At 51.5% G+C, this 13,368-nt stretch overlaps 1 protein-coding gene and 1 long non-coding RNA gene across 21 annotated transcripts in view; both read right to left on the bottom strand.

Annotated features, from left to right (window-relative positions):
• Positions 1-1,903: 1,903 nt before the first annotated feature.
• Positions 1,904-3,788, bottom strand: LOC106510116 (uncharacterized). Its single transcript, XR_001308313.3, has 2 exons — positions 3,426-3,788; positions 1,904-2,245 (listed from the first exon to the last, which is right to left on the bottom strand). It is a non-coding gene; the product is annotated as an uncharacterized LOC106510116 (long non-coding RNA).
• A 1,613-nt stretch (positions 3,789-5,401) lies between these two features.
• Positions 5,402-13,368, bottom strand: part of UROC1 (urocanate hydratase 1) — a 43,449-nt gene continuing 35,482 nt past the window's right edge. For 19 of the 20 annotated variants that reach the window (XM_084966388.1, XM_084966384.1, XM_084966393.1 and 16 more), the window contains 2 exons: positions 8,323-8,422; positions 5,402-6,405 (listed from right to left, as the gene is read on the bottom strand). In XM_084966388.1, coding sequence (XP_084822514.1) covers positions 6,265-6,405; positions 8,323-8,422 — 241 coding nt within the window. In that variant the 3' untranslated portion in view covers positions 5,402-6,264. The remainder of the gene's footprint in view (positions 6,406-8,322; positions 8,423-13,368) is intronic. The other variant, NM_001244219.1, reaches the window with a different exon arrangement.

Raw genomic sequence — 13,368 nt, 5'->3', positions numbered from 1 at the left:
TATTAAAAAGAATAGGACACATCCTCATATATACATAAGGATTTGTGCCAAAATACAAATTGCTCCACGACCATTCAGTGAAGGGACAACCTTTTCAATAAAGGGTACTAGGACAACTGGATATCCACGTACAACAGAATGGGTTTGGCCCTCTGCCTCCTACCAAAGGCAAAAAGCAACTCAAAATGGATATAAAGGCTATAACTACAAAACTACTAGAAGAAAACATAGATGTAGATCTGTATGACCTTGGATTAGGGGACAGGTTTCTTAGATTTAAAAACCAAAAGCACAACCAATTAAAGAAACAAATTGGCCATCAAAATTAAAAACTCTTTTGGGTCAAAGAATACAAACAAGAAAGTGAAAAGATAATCCACAAAATGGAGAAAAGTTTGCAAGTGATATATCTGATGGGGATCTACTATCCAAAATATTTTTTAAAAAACTCTTGTAACTCAATCACAAAAAGACAACCCAATTTAAAAATACACAAAAGACGTTAACAGACATCTTTCCAAAGAAAAAATAAAAGTGAAATGGGAAATGCAATACAAAACCACAATGAAATACCACTGCACACCTACTAGGTTAGCTGTAATTTTTTTGGGGGGTGAGGGGGCTGTGCCCATAGCATGCAAACATTCCCAGGCCAGGGATCGAACACCCACCACAGCAGCAACCTGAGCCACCACAGTGACAATACCAAATTCTTAACCCACTGCACCACAAGAGAACTCCCCAGATTCTTAACTCCTAGGCCACCAGAGAACTCCAAGGATGATTATAATGTTTTAAATGGATAATAACAAGTGTTGGTGAGGATGTGGAAAAACTGAAACCTTCATACTTTCTGGTGGGAATGTAAAATGGTAAAGCTTCTGCAGAAGTCTTGGCAGTTCCTCAAAAAGTTAAAGGTGAATTTCTATATGACCCAGCAACTCCACTCCTAGGCATACATCCAAAAGAAATGAAAACACATTCACACAAAAACTTGTATGTAGATGTTCACAGTACCATTATTCATAATATTAATTAAAAAAAATTAAAATAGTCAAGTGTCCATCAATAGACAAAAGGGTAAGCAAAATATGGCATATCCATCCAAAGGAGTATTATTTCACCATAAAAAGGAATAAAGTACTGATATTACACATGGATGAACCGTGAAAACATGCTAAGGGAAAGAAGCCAGACCCCAGAGACCAGATGTGTGACTCCAGTCAAATGAAATCTGCAGAAAGATAAATCTATAAAGGCAGAAAGTAGATTAGCCGTTGCCAGGGGATGGAGGGAAGGGAATTAGGACTAATTGCTAACAGCTAAGGTATTTCTTTTCAGGGTGATGGAATGTCCTGGAATTAGACAGCAGTGATGAGTACGGAACACAGTGAGTGTACAAAAAACACCGACTTATACACTCTAAAACAGTGTTTTGTATGTCTCCACTAAAAACATACTGTTAGAGGTCCATGCAGAATATTGTTGATGAGGATCCTGCCTGTTTAGGAGGGCAACTAAATGTGTGTTCATGTGCCTGCATGTCCTTGGAAAATTTCTGGAAAGATGCACAAGACACTGCTAGCAGCTGTGACTGCTTTTGAGCTGAGGCGGGAAAGGGCACCTTCACACCACACCTCACTTCCCTTTGGCATTTTTTTGTTTTAGCTCATGAGTGTTTTTAAAGTAATTGTTATAATTAAATGTTTCCATTATGTAAAACAGCATAATAGGTACTCAAAAAACTAAACGCAGAATTACCATATGACCCAGCCAACCCACCTCTGCATATAATCCAAAATTATTGAAGGCAGGGACTCTAGCAGATGTTTGCACCCACGTACACAGCAGCATTATTCACAACCACCAAAAGGTGGAAGAAACCTAAAAACACACTGATGGATGAGTGATAAAGAATGTGATTTATGGATACAGCAGAATATTATTCAGTCTTTAAAAAGAAGGAAATACTGATACATGGGACAACTTGAATGGACATTGAGGACAATATACCAAGTGAAATAAGGCAGTCCTGAAAAAAGAAACACTGCATTGATCCATTTCCATAAGGTCCCAAGAGCACGCAGACTCACAGGGACAAGAAGTAGATGCTGGGGCCGGGGGCGGGGAGAGTTACTGGGTAACAAAGACACAGATTCAGTTGGAGAAGATGAAGCATTCTGAAGACCATGATGATGGCACTGCCCCACGATGTGAATGCACGTAACACCACTGACCTCAGCACCTACAAATGGTTAGGATGGTAAATTCTGGCATATGTGTTTTACCACCAGAAAGAAAAAATTCTAATGAAAAGCATTTGGTGGCAACATGGATGTTTCCATTCTCTGAGTTTTCACCTTTCAAGAGTGACTTCCAGCATTAAAAAAAAACAAAACAAACAAACAAACAAACAAAAAAGCCCACCCTGGGTTTGCTGCCACTGTCACAGGGAGGGGGGGGGCGGGTTTACTGTGAGCGGCAGAAAGGCTCAGTCACCCCTCAACTTGAGCAGTGCTGATTGCTGAGAAGCCCATGTTCTAAAGGGCTTCCCCTGCAGTGGCAGGACTGCAGACCCTCAGCGTCCCAGGCCCTGTTTCTCTCCAAACAGGTGGGTGGAGGAAGCGGTTGGGGAGGAGAAGCAGAGGATGCACATGGAGAATCCCACCAGCTGGGCTGCTACCTGCTGGGCTGGAAGGCAGACTTTGAACAGTCAGCCCAAGTGCTGTCCTTCCCAAGCTCTGGCAGGAGTGTGGCCAGCTGGGTGTTACAGTGCACGGGTTTTTTTTCCTCCACCACCATGGAGCAGTCAGCTCAGTTCCAACACTTATCTCCTGGGAGGACCCACAGCTCAAGAGCTCTGTTGTCAAGAGTGCCTCTGGGCCCGCCTCAGATGCCCACTGCAAGTTCGGGCTGCCCCCTGTGCTTCGGACCCTCCGACTGTAGATGCAGGGCTCCCATGACAACCCCCCTCGGGATGCATTAATTGGTTAGAGCAGCTCAGAGAACCCAGAGAAACATTTTACTTTCTAGATCACTAGACTGTTATAAATAACTCAGGAATGGCTGGATGGAAGAGATGTGGAGGCCAAGGCACATGGGAAGGACTCTGAGCATCCACACCGTGAGGGCACCCTCTCCCAGACCTCCATGGGGTCACCAGCCTGGAGCTCCCTCCACCACCTTCCCATGGGACTGTCACGGAGGCTCCAGGACACAGGCACAGGTGACTAAATCACTGGCTATGGAGATTTAGTCCAGCCCCTCTTTCCCCCTCAGGGGTCAAGGGTGGGAAACTGAACATTCCAAGCCTCCAGTCACCAGGTGGGCTCCCTGGCAACCAGTCCCTACCGAGAAGTGGCCCCAATTCACCTCAACAGAAATGCAGGTGTGACTGAAAGGGGCCTGGTATGAATACCACACACCTTCCCTCTCATCTGTTAGGAAATTCCAAGGGTTGAGGGGCTCTGTGCCAGAAACAGGGACCCGGGAAAGCTGAAGGCATGGTTCAGTGTGAGGGCTGAGGCAGCTGGTGGTGTCGAGTCCACTCCAGGGGCAGGAGATGAGATGGAATGTCCCAGTTCACTGAGCGAGGCAGGAAGAGGCCAGCTCCTCCTGCCTCCACCTTGACTGCTTGCTCGAGGCCTCCACCTCCTTAGTAGAGGGGCTGCTACTAGATTTTTAAGTGAAAAATCGATTTTTAAAAATTGGTGACAAAGGAGTTCCCATTGTGGCGCAGTGGTTAACGAATACAACTAGGAACCATGAGGTTGAGGGTTCGATCCCTGGCCTTACTCAGTGGGTTAAGGGTCCGGCGTTGCAGTGAGCTGTGGTGTAGGTAGCAGACGCGGCTCAGATCCTGCGTTGCTGTGGCTCTGGCGTAGGCCGGTGGCTACAGCTCCAATTGGACCCCTAGCCTGGGAACCTCCATATGCTGCGGCAGCGGCCCAAGAAATGGCAAAAAGACCAAAAAAAAATTTTTTTTAAATAAATCTTACTTAAAAAAAAAAATTGGTGACTAAGTCAAAAAATTTTTAAAGAGGGCCAGCCAAACAAAACACAATTGCAGGTCAAGTCTGACCTCAGCCCCTAGGGTCGGAGCCTGCCCTAGAAGGCGCAGGGCAAGGTTACAGAGGCCTCCCGCACTGGCCTGGAGGGCCAGCAGGGAAAGCCTCTGGTTCCTGGCAGGTCCAATCAGCACCTGAGATTTTCAAAAACTCATTTTCTTTTCTTTCTTTTTTTTTTTTTTTTCTTTTTGTCTTTTTGCCATTTCTTGGGCCGCTCCTGTGACATATGGAGATTCCCAGGCTAGGGGTCGAAATGGAGCTGTAGCCGCCGGCCTACGCCACAGCCACAGCAACGCGGGATCCTTAACCCACTAAGCAAAGCCAGGGATCAAACCCGCAATCTCATGGTTCCTAGTCAAACTCGTTAACCACTGAGCCTCAACAGGAACTCCCACAAACTCATTTTCAGGGCAGCCAAGCCCATGCCCATCAGGGCCAACTGGTTTCCATCTTAATCCTTTTGCTGAAAACATTTCTCAGTGGACCACACACCTCTGCTTTCCTAAGGAAGGTTGGCAGAAGGCTGCTGCTGGTCACGAGGCACAGATACCTAAATTAATGTTTTAATTCTTTGCTAAGTGTGGGAAAAGGCAAGAATCCAGGTTCACACACAACGTCTCCAGAAAATATCCAACTATCTGAGGGCCTGATGCCAGGTTCCCAGACCACAACCAACCTCATCGCCATCCTCACCCTGAAGATTCAGTGGGTGTGGAAGGTCAGCGGCTGCAGTGGGAAGGGACTCGGACCTTTTATAGAGCCAGGTGGAGAGGAATATTCTGGACTTGGCATCCCCATGCTGCTGAGGCTGTGGTCAGCCACCCTGCTCCTGGCTGGCAGCAGAGGCAGGGAGGGAGCCTGCTTACTGGCAGGCTGAAGTAAGGAGCCCAGAGAGGGTGTGAAGTCCCCAGACCTGGCTCTGAGGCTGGCCAGTGAGCCCTGGATGCCCTTAATAAGGAAGGTGCTGGATGGGAAAGTTTTCGGGAGGGCCTGGTCTTCACACTGAATGTATGTCTTTGATTCTGCCCCGGAACAGGGAGTGTTCATGCATGAATACGCAGCAGGGAGCCTTCCACAGAGACTTGGGCAGAGCGATCTGGTAATCTAGCCCCTCTGCCTGCTGCGTGGAACATAAGCCCTGCTGGGACGTTTTTAACAAGTGAGGGTCAAGGAGAGGGGCCATCCGGGCCTGGGACAGCAGCTCCATGCACCGCCAGGATCCCAGGCTTTCCGCGTGCGCTCTTCTCACGCAACCATGGTCCACATGGTCACAGTAGGGTTGCTGTGCTTCCAGGCATCACACCTGAGGTCCTGACAGGAAGAAGACACAGCAATCCAGCCCTATCTGTCCATTTTTATTACAGCTTTCCCAGAAGTCCCACAACAGGCTCCCCATGGGCTAGAACTAGGCCAGTGGTCACTCCTAATTACAGGGAGTGCTGGAAAATCAACTACTTTTTCTGTGTATCTCACTGTCCAGACAACACTGGGGTTTTGCTAGTCCAGGAAAAGGCAGAATGGCCACTGGGAGGAGACAAGCAGTGCTGAAGGTTGAGGACTCAGCCCCCAGCTAGACGCGGGAAGGGAGGCGTGTCAGGCTTTCTGCAGCCCCTTGGAGCTCTGTCCCCAATCTCTTAACTTTTTGTTCAGGATGGGTCATCTGTTAACCTGCCTTGGGCCCATCCAAGGCTAAGACTGAGAACTAAGGGGACAGTAACGTGGTCAAAGCTGGGCCACTTTGTGTAGTGAGGTCATCGGTGTCCCTGCATGGACAGCCAGCACGGGTGGCAGGCCCACCTCTGCCCAGTCCCCTGGCCACCCAGGTGGGTGGAGGGAGGGCAGTGTGAGGGCTGAGAACCGACCAAAGGAACTCAGCTCCTTGGCAGGAGGGGGACCTGCAGGTGGCTCCAAGGGGCTGGTGGGTGCCTGGCTCAGCTACTGTTCCCCTGACAGGGCCTGGGCCACCAGGTGGCAGGACCCAGCCCTTAAAAAGACCTCACCAACTCGGGTTCCCAGGGGAGGTGGCAGAGGCCCCACCTGTCTGGCCTCAGCAGGCTCGTCTGTGAGATGGGGACACAGTGACATTCCCTTGGGGGTGGTGGGACACAAGAGGTGTGTGGGAAGCTCGGAGAGGAGAGTGAGTAGTGGAGGTGAGGACGGGGCTGAAGGGGAGGGGACCACGGGCTCTCAGTCCTGCTCAAGCCTGCAGGGCCTGCTGCAGCATGTACTCATCTGTCACCTCGTGGGGCAACGTCACCACCAAGCCTGAGTTCTCCTGCATAGTCTGGCAGATGATCTCGTAGGCCTTCCGGTTCCCGGACCAACAGCGGCGGGCCACCTACCAGCAGGGTGGGATTGGGTGGTGCATTCTGGACCATGTGGCCACTCCTCCATGGCGGGACCTCTGTGCTACCCACAGGCCGACCCAGCATCCGCCCCACCTCCACTCCAGCTCAGACCTCCTCCTCTCCTGGCTAGAAACCTGACCCACCCACCTCTGACCTGACACTGGCCGGCCTTCTGCGCAGCCTCCCCACCTCCAGGTGGACCCTGGCTGGGCCCCCAGGAGTCACCCTCAGAGCACAGGGACCCTGGCTCTGCCTTCAGACTTCCTGTCTGCCTCACTACGTCTGGTCCACTCTCGTCAGGGCTCCCTGGACGGTGGCCTGGCACCTCCCCCTGCCTCCTACTTCTTCTTGCCAATAGCCTCCCCAGCTGTCCCAACTACCCCCTCTCTGCCTTCAGGACTCCTAAAGAGTCAACGCCCTGGGTCCCCTCCACCCTCCACTCTCAGGCTTAGGCCACCGGAGTCTAACTCGTTGACCCTCGCATTGAGCTCCCCAAGCCCCCTCCCCACTTTGCTCACATCTGCAGGTACCCCCCCATCATCACCTGACCTCCCATTTGTGCTGCTTTCCCTTCAGGCCTTGTGATGTGGCCACAGAAAAGGACGGAGCCCCTGCTCCATCACAACATACACACTCATGTGCATATGCACACTCACACCAAGGTACACCTGTGCAACACACATGCACGCACATTCCCTCCCACATGCACAGGCATGCGCACACTCGCATGCCCACATGGTGCACCTATGCAACACACACACACTCCTATACACACCTGCACGTGCACACTCACACCCACATGGTACACCTGTGCAACACATATGCACACATACACTCCCGCACACTCAAGAACTCACACACCCACATGGTGCCCCTGTGCAATATGCAAGGCACACACTCACTCATGAACTTCCACACTCACATGGCACACGTATGCAAGACACACATGCATGCACAACACACAAACAACACTCTCACACACTCACACAGGGCACACACATGCTTACACACACTCATCATTGACACACATGCAGCACAACACACTTACACACACACCACACACACACCACCCTTGCACACTCACACACGCACGCTGTACTCATACACAGGCACGCTGTACTCATGCACGAGCAACACAACTCACACAGTACACATAACCCACTCGAACATGCACACAACACACACACATGGACACACACGCACATGCAATACACACACAGGCACCCTCTCACATACACACCTGCAGAGTGCAACAACTCACATGGCACACGCTGGCTTACACACATTTACACACTCAGCTATACACACAAAACACTCACACACTCCCTTTCTCACACACTCACAGTGTAACACTCACTCATACACTCTCACCATCACACACACATGCAGAACACACTCACACAACTCACACAGGCACACACACTCACAACTCACACACCTCACACAGTGCATTTATACACACACACACGCACTCTCTCTCTCACATGCGCATGCACAAAACACACAGGGCACACGTGTACACAGTGCAACACACTCACCTGTAACACAATCTCACACACGTGCACACACACTCTCTCATACACGCTCACCCTTATGAACACACCTCACATGCGTGCACATACACATGGATATAAACACACATGCATGCACACTCAACACACTCCCATCCATATGCACACACTTCACTCATACACACACGCATACACACATACAAGCACTTTCATGCATGTACTCACACAAATACTCACATGTGGGCACACATATGTGCACACACATACACACACACTTTCTCTCTCTCCGTTACACACAACAAAGCAGACTATCTCCTGGGCATCAGGCAGGGCTTCCTTGTGGCTCTAGTCCAAGGAAACAGAGCCATTGATGGGGGGGGGCTGGTGGGCACTCACTCCGTTGGAGACGTCCCAGCTGAGCATCATCCTGGCCTTCTGCTCAGCCTCCTCGGTCCCGTCCAGCACGAGGCCAAATCCCCCATTGATCACCTCACCCCTGCAAGAGGCAAAGAGTTTCCAGGTCACTCCCAGTCCTGACCCTGAGACAAGCAGGCAAGTTTTGGAAGCACAGTCGGTTCCACAGCCAGGAGCCTGCCTGCACCCCGATAGCCTGGGGGTGCAGGCTGCCCACTCATGCCTTTGTGTTTGACCCCATGGACCCCAAGCGCACCTACAAGACCCACCACGCCGTGCCTCTGGAGGTGATGGGACCACCTCCTCCCACAGTTCCTGGATGGGTGTGAAGCAGCCCTGGGCATACTGTGCTGCTCCATCCAGCTCACTCTTCCTGCCAGTCTCTGTGCTCCTTATCTCTCTCACCCCCTTGCCCTGCTTTGCATTAAATGAGTCTTGGGTCCTGATAATGGATTTGAGGGCTGAGCTCCTTTGTGTTCAGTATTTCTTGATTCCCATTTAAAACATTTCCTGGACTGTGTCCCTTCCCGCGGTTTTTCCTGGCTCCCACATGTCTTAATGGATGTGTGACTGATGTGTGTCCTTGCCCAGCATTTGCCTTGCAGTTGCCCCCTTCACCCACGAACACCCTCTCCTTCATGGTGCCCTTGGATCCATCCTCACCCTCCACCTCCCTTGCAAAGGCGACTGCCCGGCTGGACTCCTGATCCGCTCACATCCCTGACCCCTCCATCCTCACATGCAGGACACACCCTTGATCTTGTCAGCACCTGCCAGGTTTTCCTGCCAAACTCCAATCCCTGGGGCCCCAGCATCCACTGGCCAGTGCCTGCCCCCGACCCTGAATCCTAAGGTGCCGTGAGTTTCTGTTGTCTCAGATCCTTCAGGCCATCTGGCCTCTCCTGTCTCAACCACCTCAGCCGGTTCCCACCAAGAGGGTAAGGACCCTCTGCCCCAGGAGCCACCAGTGCCCCCCCACCCCAGGTGTGGAAGCTCATCTCCTGTCGGGGGGCCTGAAGCCCTGCAGCTGGGTGGCCCAGTGCCTGCCAGCACATCCCACTGGCCCCTATGGGGGAGGGCTCCACACAGATTTAAGGTCTTCACCACTTGCTGGTCAGGGGCTGGTGCCGAGGGGCAGAGGAGAAAGTGGGCATCAGGCATCATTGCCATTGACGACCCCAACATGTCCTTTGCCCAGAGAGTCTTTTGGGGACTAAAACTACATCTTTGGATTTGGGAACATGAAGCCCAGGTGGTCAAAGAGCCAAGATGCTTGGCTCCAGGTGGCCTCTGCAGTCCCTGCCCAGAGAAGCCCTGGGCCAGGAGGATGGCAAGAGAGGAGGCCCCTGTCGTGTAGTGGGACGGGGGACAGTGTCCTCACAAACAGACTAGACATCCAACTGGCCTGATGAAATGGACATAAAAGCAGAGCCCTAGGTCACACGTAAGAAAAGGTGGTGCCAGCTATCCTAGGGAAGGAAATACTCAATATTGTAAGATGAGTAAGGAAAGGACACTCTGTCTACAAACAGGGACTGCTGGGCAGACACCAGCACTCAACCTGAGAGGGGCTGCAAGGAGACGGGCAGTGCAGGGGACAGAGAGTGACCCACCACCAACACTGATCAGCTCCAAAACAGGGAGCCAACACTCAGTGTAAAAACTGAGAGCCAACCAAGATGTATCAAGGTAGCTTATGACTTAGAAACATGGCTTTCTGTCCAACAACCAAAGATACAGCTGAGAGTTCCTGTCGTGGTGCAGTGGTTAACGAATCTGACTAGGAACCATGAAGTTGTGGGTTTGATCCCTGGCCTCGCTCAGTGGATTAAGGATCCGGCATTGCCGTGAATTGTGGTGTGGGTCGCAGATGCAGCTCAGATCCCGCATTGCTGTGGCTCTGGCGTAGGCCGGTGGCTACAGCTCCGATTAGACCCCTAGCCTGGGAACCTCCATATGCTTCGGGAGCTGCTCAAGAAAAAAGGCAAAAAGACAAAAAAAAAAAAAAAAAAAAAAGATCTAGCTGGAGCTGGAAGGAAGATCAGGGTGTGAGGCAGGGTTTCCCCACTCACTTCCAACGGAAGTTCTGCAGAAGTATTTGTCTTAGAGACAAGAGAGCGGACCAGAGGGACCCTGAGCTTACCCCCTCCCACGAGCACAGCAAAGTCACAGCTACCTGCTGAACAACCATCGATGAAAAAGACTAGAACCCACCACAAAAGGTGTTCCACATCCAAAGTCATAAAGAAGGAACCAGGATGAGACAGTGGTGGGGAGACAGCTGGCCTTGCCATGCCACCAAGCCCACCCACCCCCCACCTCCAGTGACAACCACAAACAGAAGAACATCAGCCTGCAGGGTGACAGCTCTGGCACATGTTGGGCCCTAGCCTGGTGTCCTGCAGGGAAGATGAGTCCCAGAACACCTGCTTTGAAGGCAGCAGGGCTCACCTGCAGGGGCCCGGCAGGGCAGAATGAGAAACAGACTCCGCCCTGGAGGCCACACAAAGCCCCAGATGCCTGGCACCCAGGCCAGAAGCTGTAACTCCCCAGGAACCTGGGTCAGACCCACCTGCTGTCCTGAGGGGTTCCTGGGGAGGGGGGCTCACCCTGGGGACACAGACCTGGTGGCTGTCCTTCCGCCCAGCGGATGCTGGTGCTGGGGCTGCCATCTTAACTCATGAGCACCTAATGGGCTGTAAGTGCCAGTTCTGGGAGCCTCAGGCCACATGACAACTACTGGGCAGGGACGCAGCCCGACCACCAGCAGGTGGGCAGCCTGAGGACTGAGGAACCCACTGCTTCCTCCGGACATGCCCACCAGGGCAGCATCCAGCTGTGGACAGGCTGTCACAAGCCCCACCCACGGGGGGGGGTAGCATCCAGCCCTGCCCACCCGTGGACAGGTCAGCATAAGCTGCTAGGCCCGGCTCAGCCACCAAGGGGCAGATGCCAGAGACAAGAAAACCATGATCCTACAGCCTGTGGAGCCAAGTCCCCAAATGCAAACTGAAACTACCCTACAACCAGCCAGGCCCTGGCCCTTGGGTGACTAGAGGTGAGAGCTGAGCTGGGATGCATAGAACATCCCCTAGAGAGGCCACTTCTCCAAGGTCGAGAACACAACTAACCTTACATGGCCATAAAAATACCGACAGGAATTTAGACAAAACGAGACAGCAGAGAAATCTGCTCCAGATGAAGGAACAAGATAAAAACCTCAGAAGAACTAAGTGACTTGGAGATGGCAACCTGCCTGAGAAAGAGTTCAGGGCTGTGATGGAGAGGCTGGTCCACGAACTCAGGAGGAAGAGGGATGCACAGAGTGAGAAGTTAGAAGACATGTTTGACGAAGCATTAGGAGATGTAAAGAACAACCAGACAGAATTGAAGAATACAATAACCGAAACAAAAACTCACTAGAGGGAATCAGCAGTAGACTAAATGAGGAGAACAGATCAATCAGCTGGAAACGGTGGAAACCACCGCCACCAAACAGAAAAAGGAAAACGGATTGAAAAGAAATGAGGACGGTCTAAGAGACCACTGGGACAACATCAAAAGCATCAACGTTCACATTATAGGGGTCCCAGAAGGAGAGGAGAGAGCAAAAGGGGCTGAGAAAATATCTGAAGACATAGTAGCTGAAAACCTCCCTAACCTGGGAAAGGAAATGGTCACTGGAGTCCAGGAAGCACAGACAGTCTCACGCAGGATAAACGCACAGAGGAAACACCAGGACAAAGAGTAATTGAATAGATGGAAACGAAAGAGAAAATGCTAAAAGCAACAAGAGAAAAGCATCAAGTTACATACAGGGAAATCCTCATAAGGCTACCAGCTGATTTTTCAGCAGAAACTCTGCAGGTCAGAAGGGAATGACATGATATCTTTAAAGTGATGAAAGGAAAAAACCTCCAACCAAGAATACTCTACCCAGCGAGGCTCTTGCTCGGATTCAATGAAAAAAATCAAAAGCTTTGTAGATAAGCAAAAGCTAAGAGAATTCAGCACCACCAACCCGCTTTACAGCAAACACTAAAGGAAATTCTCTAGGCAGAAAAGAAAAGGCCACAACTGGAAACAAAAAAAATTATGAAATGGGTAAAGGCTCATGGGTAAAGGCAAACACACTTAAAGGTAGGAAATCGCCCGCAGACAAATATGATGGCAAAGCAGCGGTTGTGAGCGGGAGAGCACAGATGCACGGTGTGTAAAGCCTGCAGGAGTGTCTGAGGGATTAAGTTATACACGTGTCTGATGCATCCGAGGCACTTTCACAAAGGAGCCCCCAAGGGCGGCTGGAAAAAAGGGCCTTGGTGCCAGCACCTTGCTGGCCTGCACTCTGTAGGGGCCTGGCGGACACCCTGATGGGCTGTGCAGGGCAGCAGTGAGCAGTGTCCCGAGGTCCTTGTGTCCGTTCTGCCCCATTATGCCCTCTGCCAACCTGTGGATGTGACACAGATCCTGGGACATGCCAGATCTGTGCCCAGATCCGGCTCTACCACCAGCTCAGTCCCTCCTTCAGAGTCACTCAGCTCCAGATCTGACCTCAGCAAATCTGGCCCAAAGATCCCAGGTACCCAGTAACCAGGCACTCTTTCCCACTGGTTTCCTCCAGCCTGTGTATCTGAAAGGAAACCCACTTCTGTCACAGTTTCTATCAATTAGGGCTGCGTGATTGGCCTGCAGCTCAGAATCCCAGCCTCAAACAGCCCAAGGCCAAGCCAGCTCATGGGATGCTCTTCAGCTGCAGCTGAAAGACTTGGCTCTAGAGGGCAATACCAGGCTTGATCTGACCAAACGGGCTCAGAGGTCAGTTCAGAGGTGGCCTAGCCTGGGGAGCTTACTCCCTGAAGCCAAGGTGCCCCTGCTGCTCCAAGGGGCCAAGAATCCAGCATGGCCAGAGCTCCCCAGGTGACTTGGCAGAGTCACCATGCAGGTGCTGCCCAGAACCACCTCTGCCTCAGTTTCCTTATCCGTAAAGGTATTTCTTTTCCAATATTAAGTGACAGTGGATTTATAGAG

The sequence above is a fragment of the Sus scrofa genome, chromosome 7 (assembly GCF_054392235.1).
Source record: "Sus scrofa isolate SSC_HxYL_T2T_F1_AM1 chromosome 7, Sscrofa_HxYL_maternal_Yorkshire_Landrace_v2.0, whole genome shotgun sequence".
Taxonomy (NCBI): Eukaryota; Metazoa; Chordata; class Mammalia; order Artiodactyla; family Suidae; genus Sus; species Sus scrofa.
Note: the sequence above shows the minus strand (reverse complement) of the source record. Positions and strands in the feature narration are given on the sequence as shown.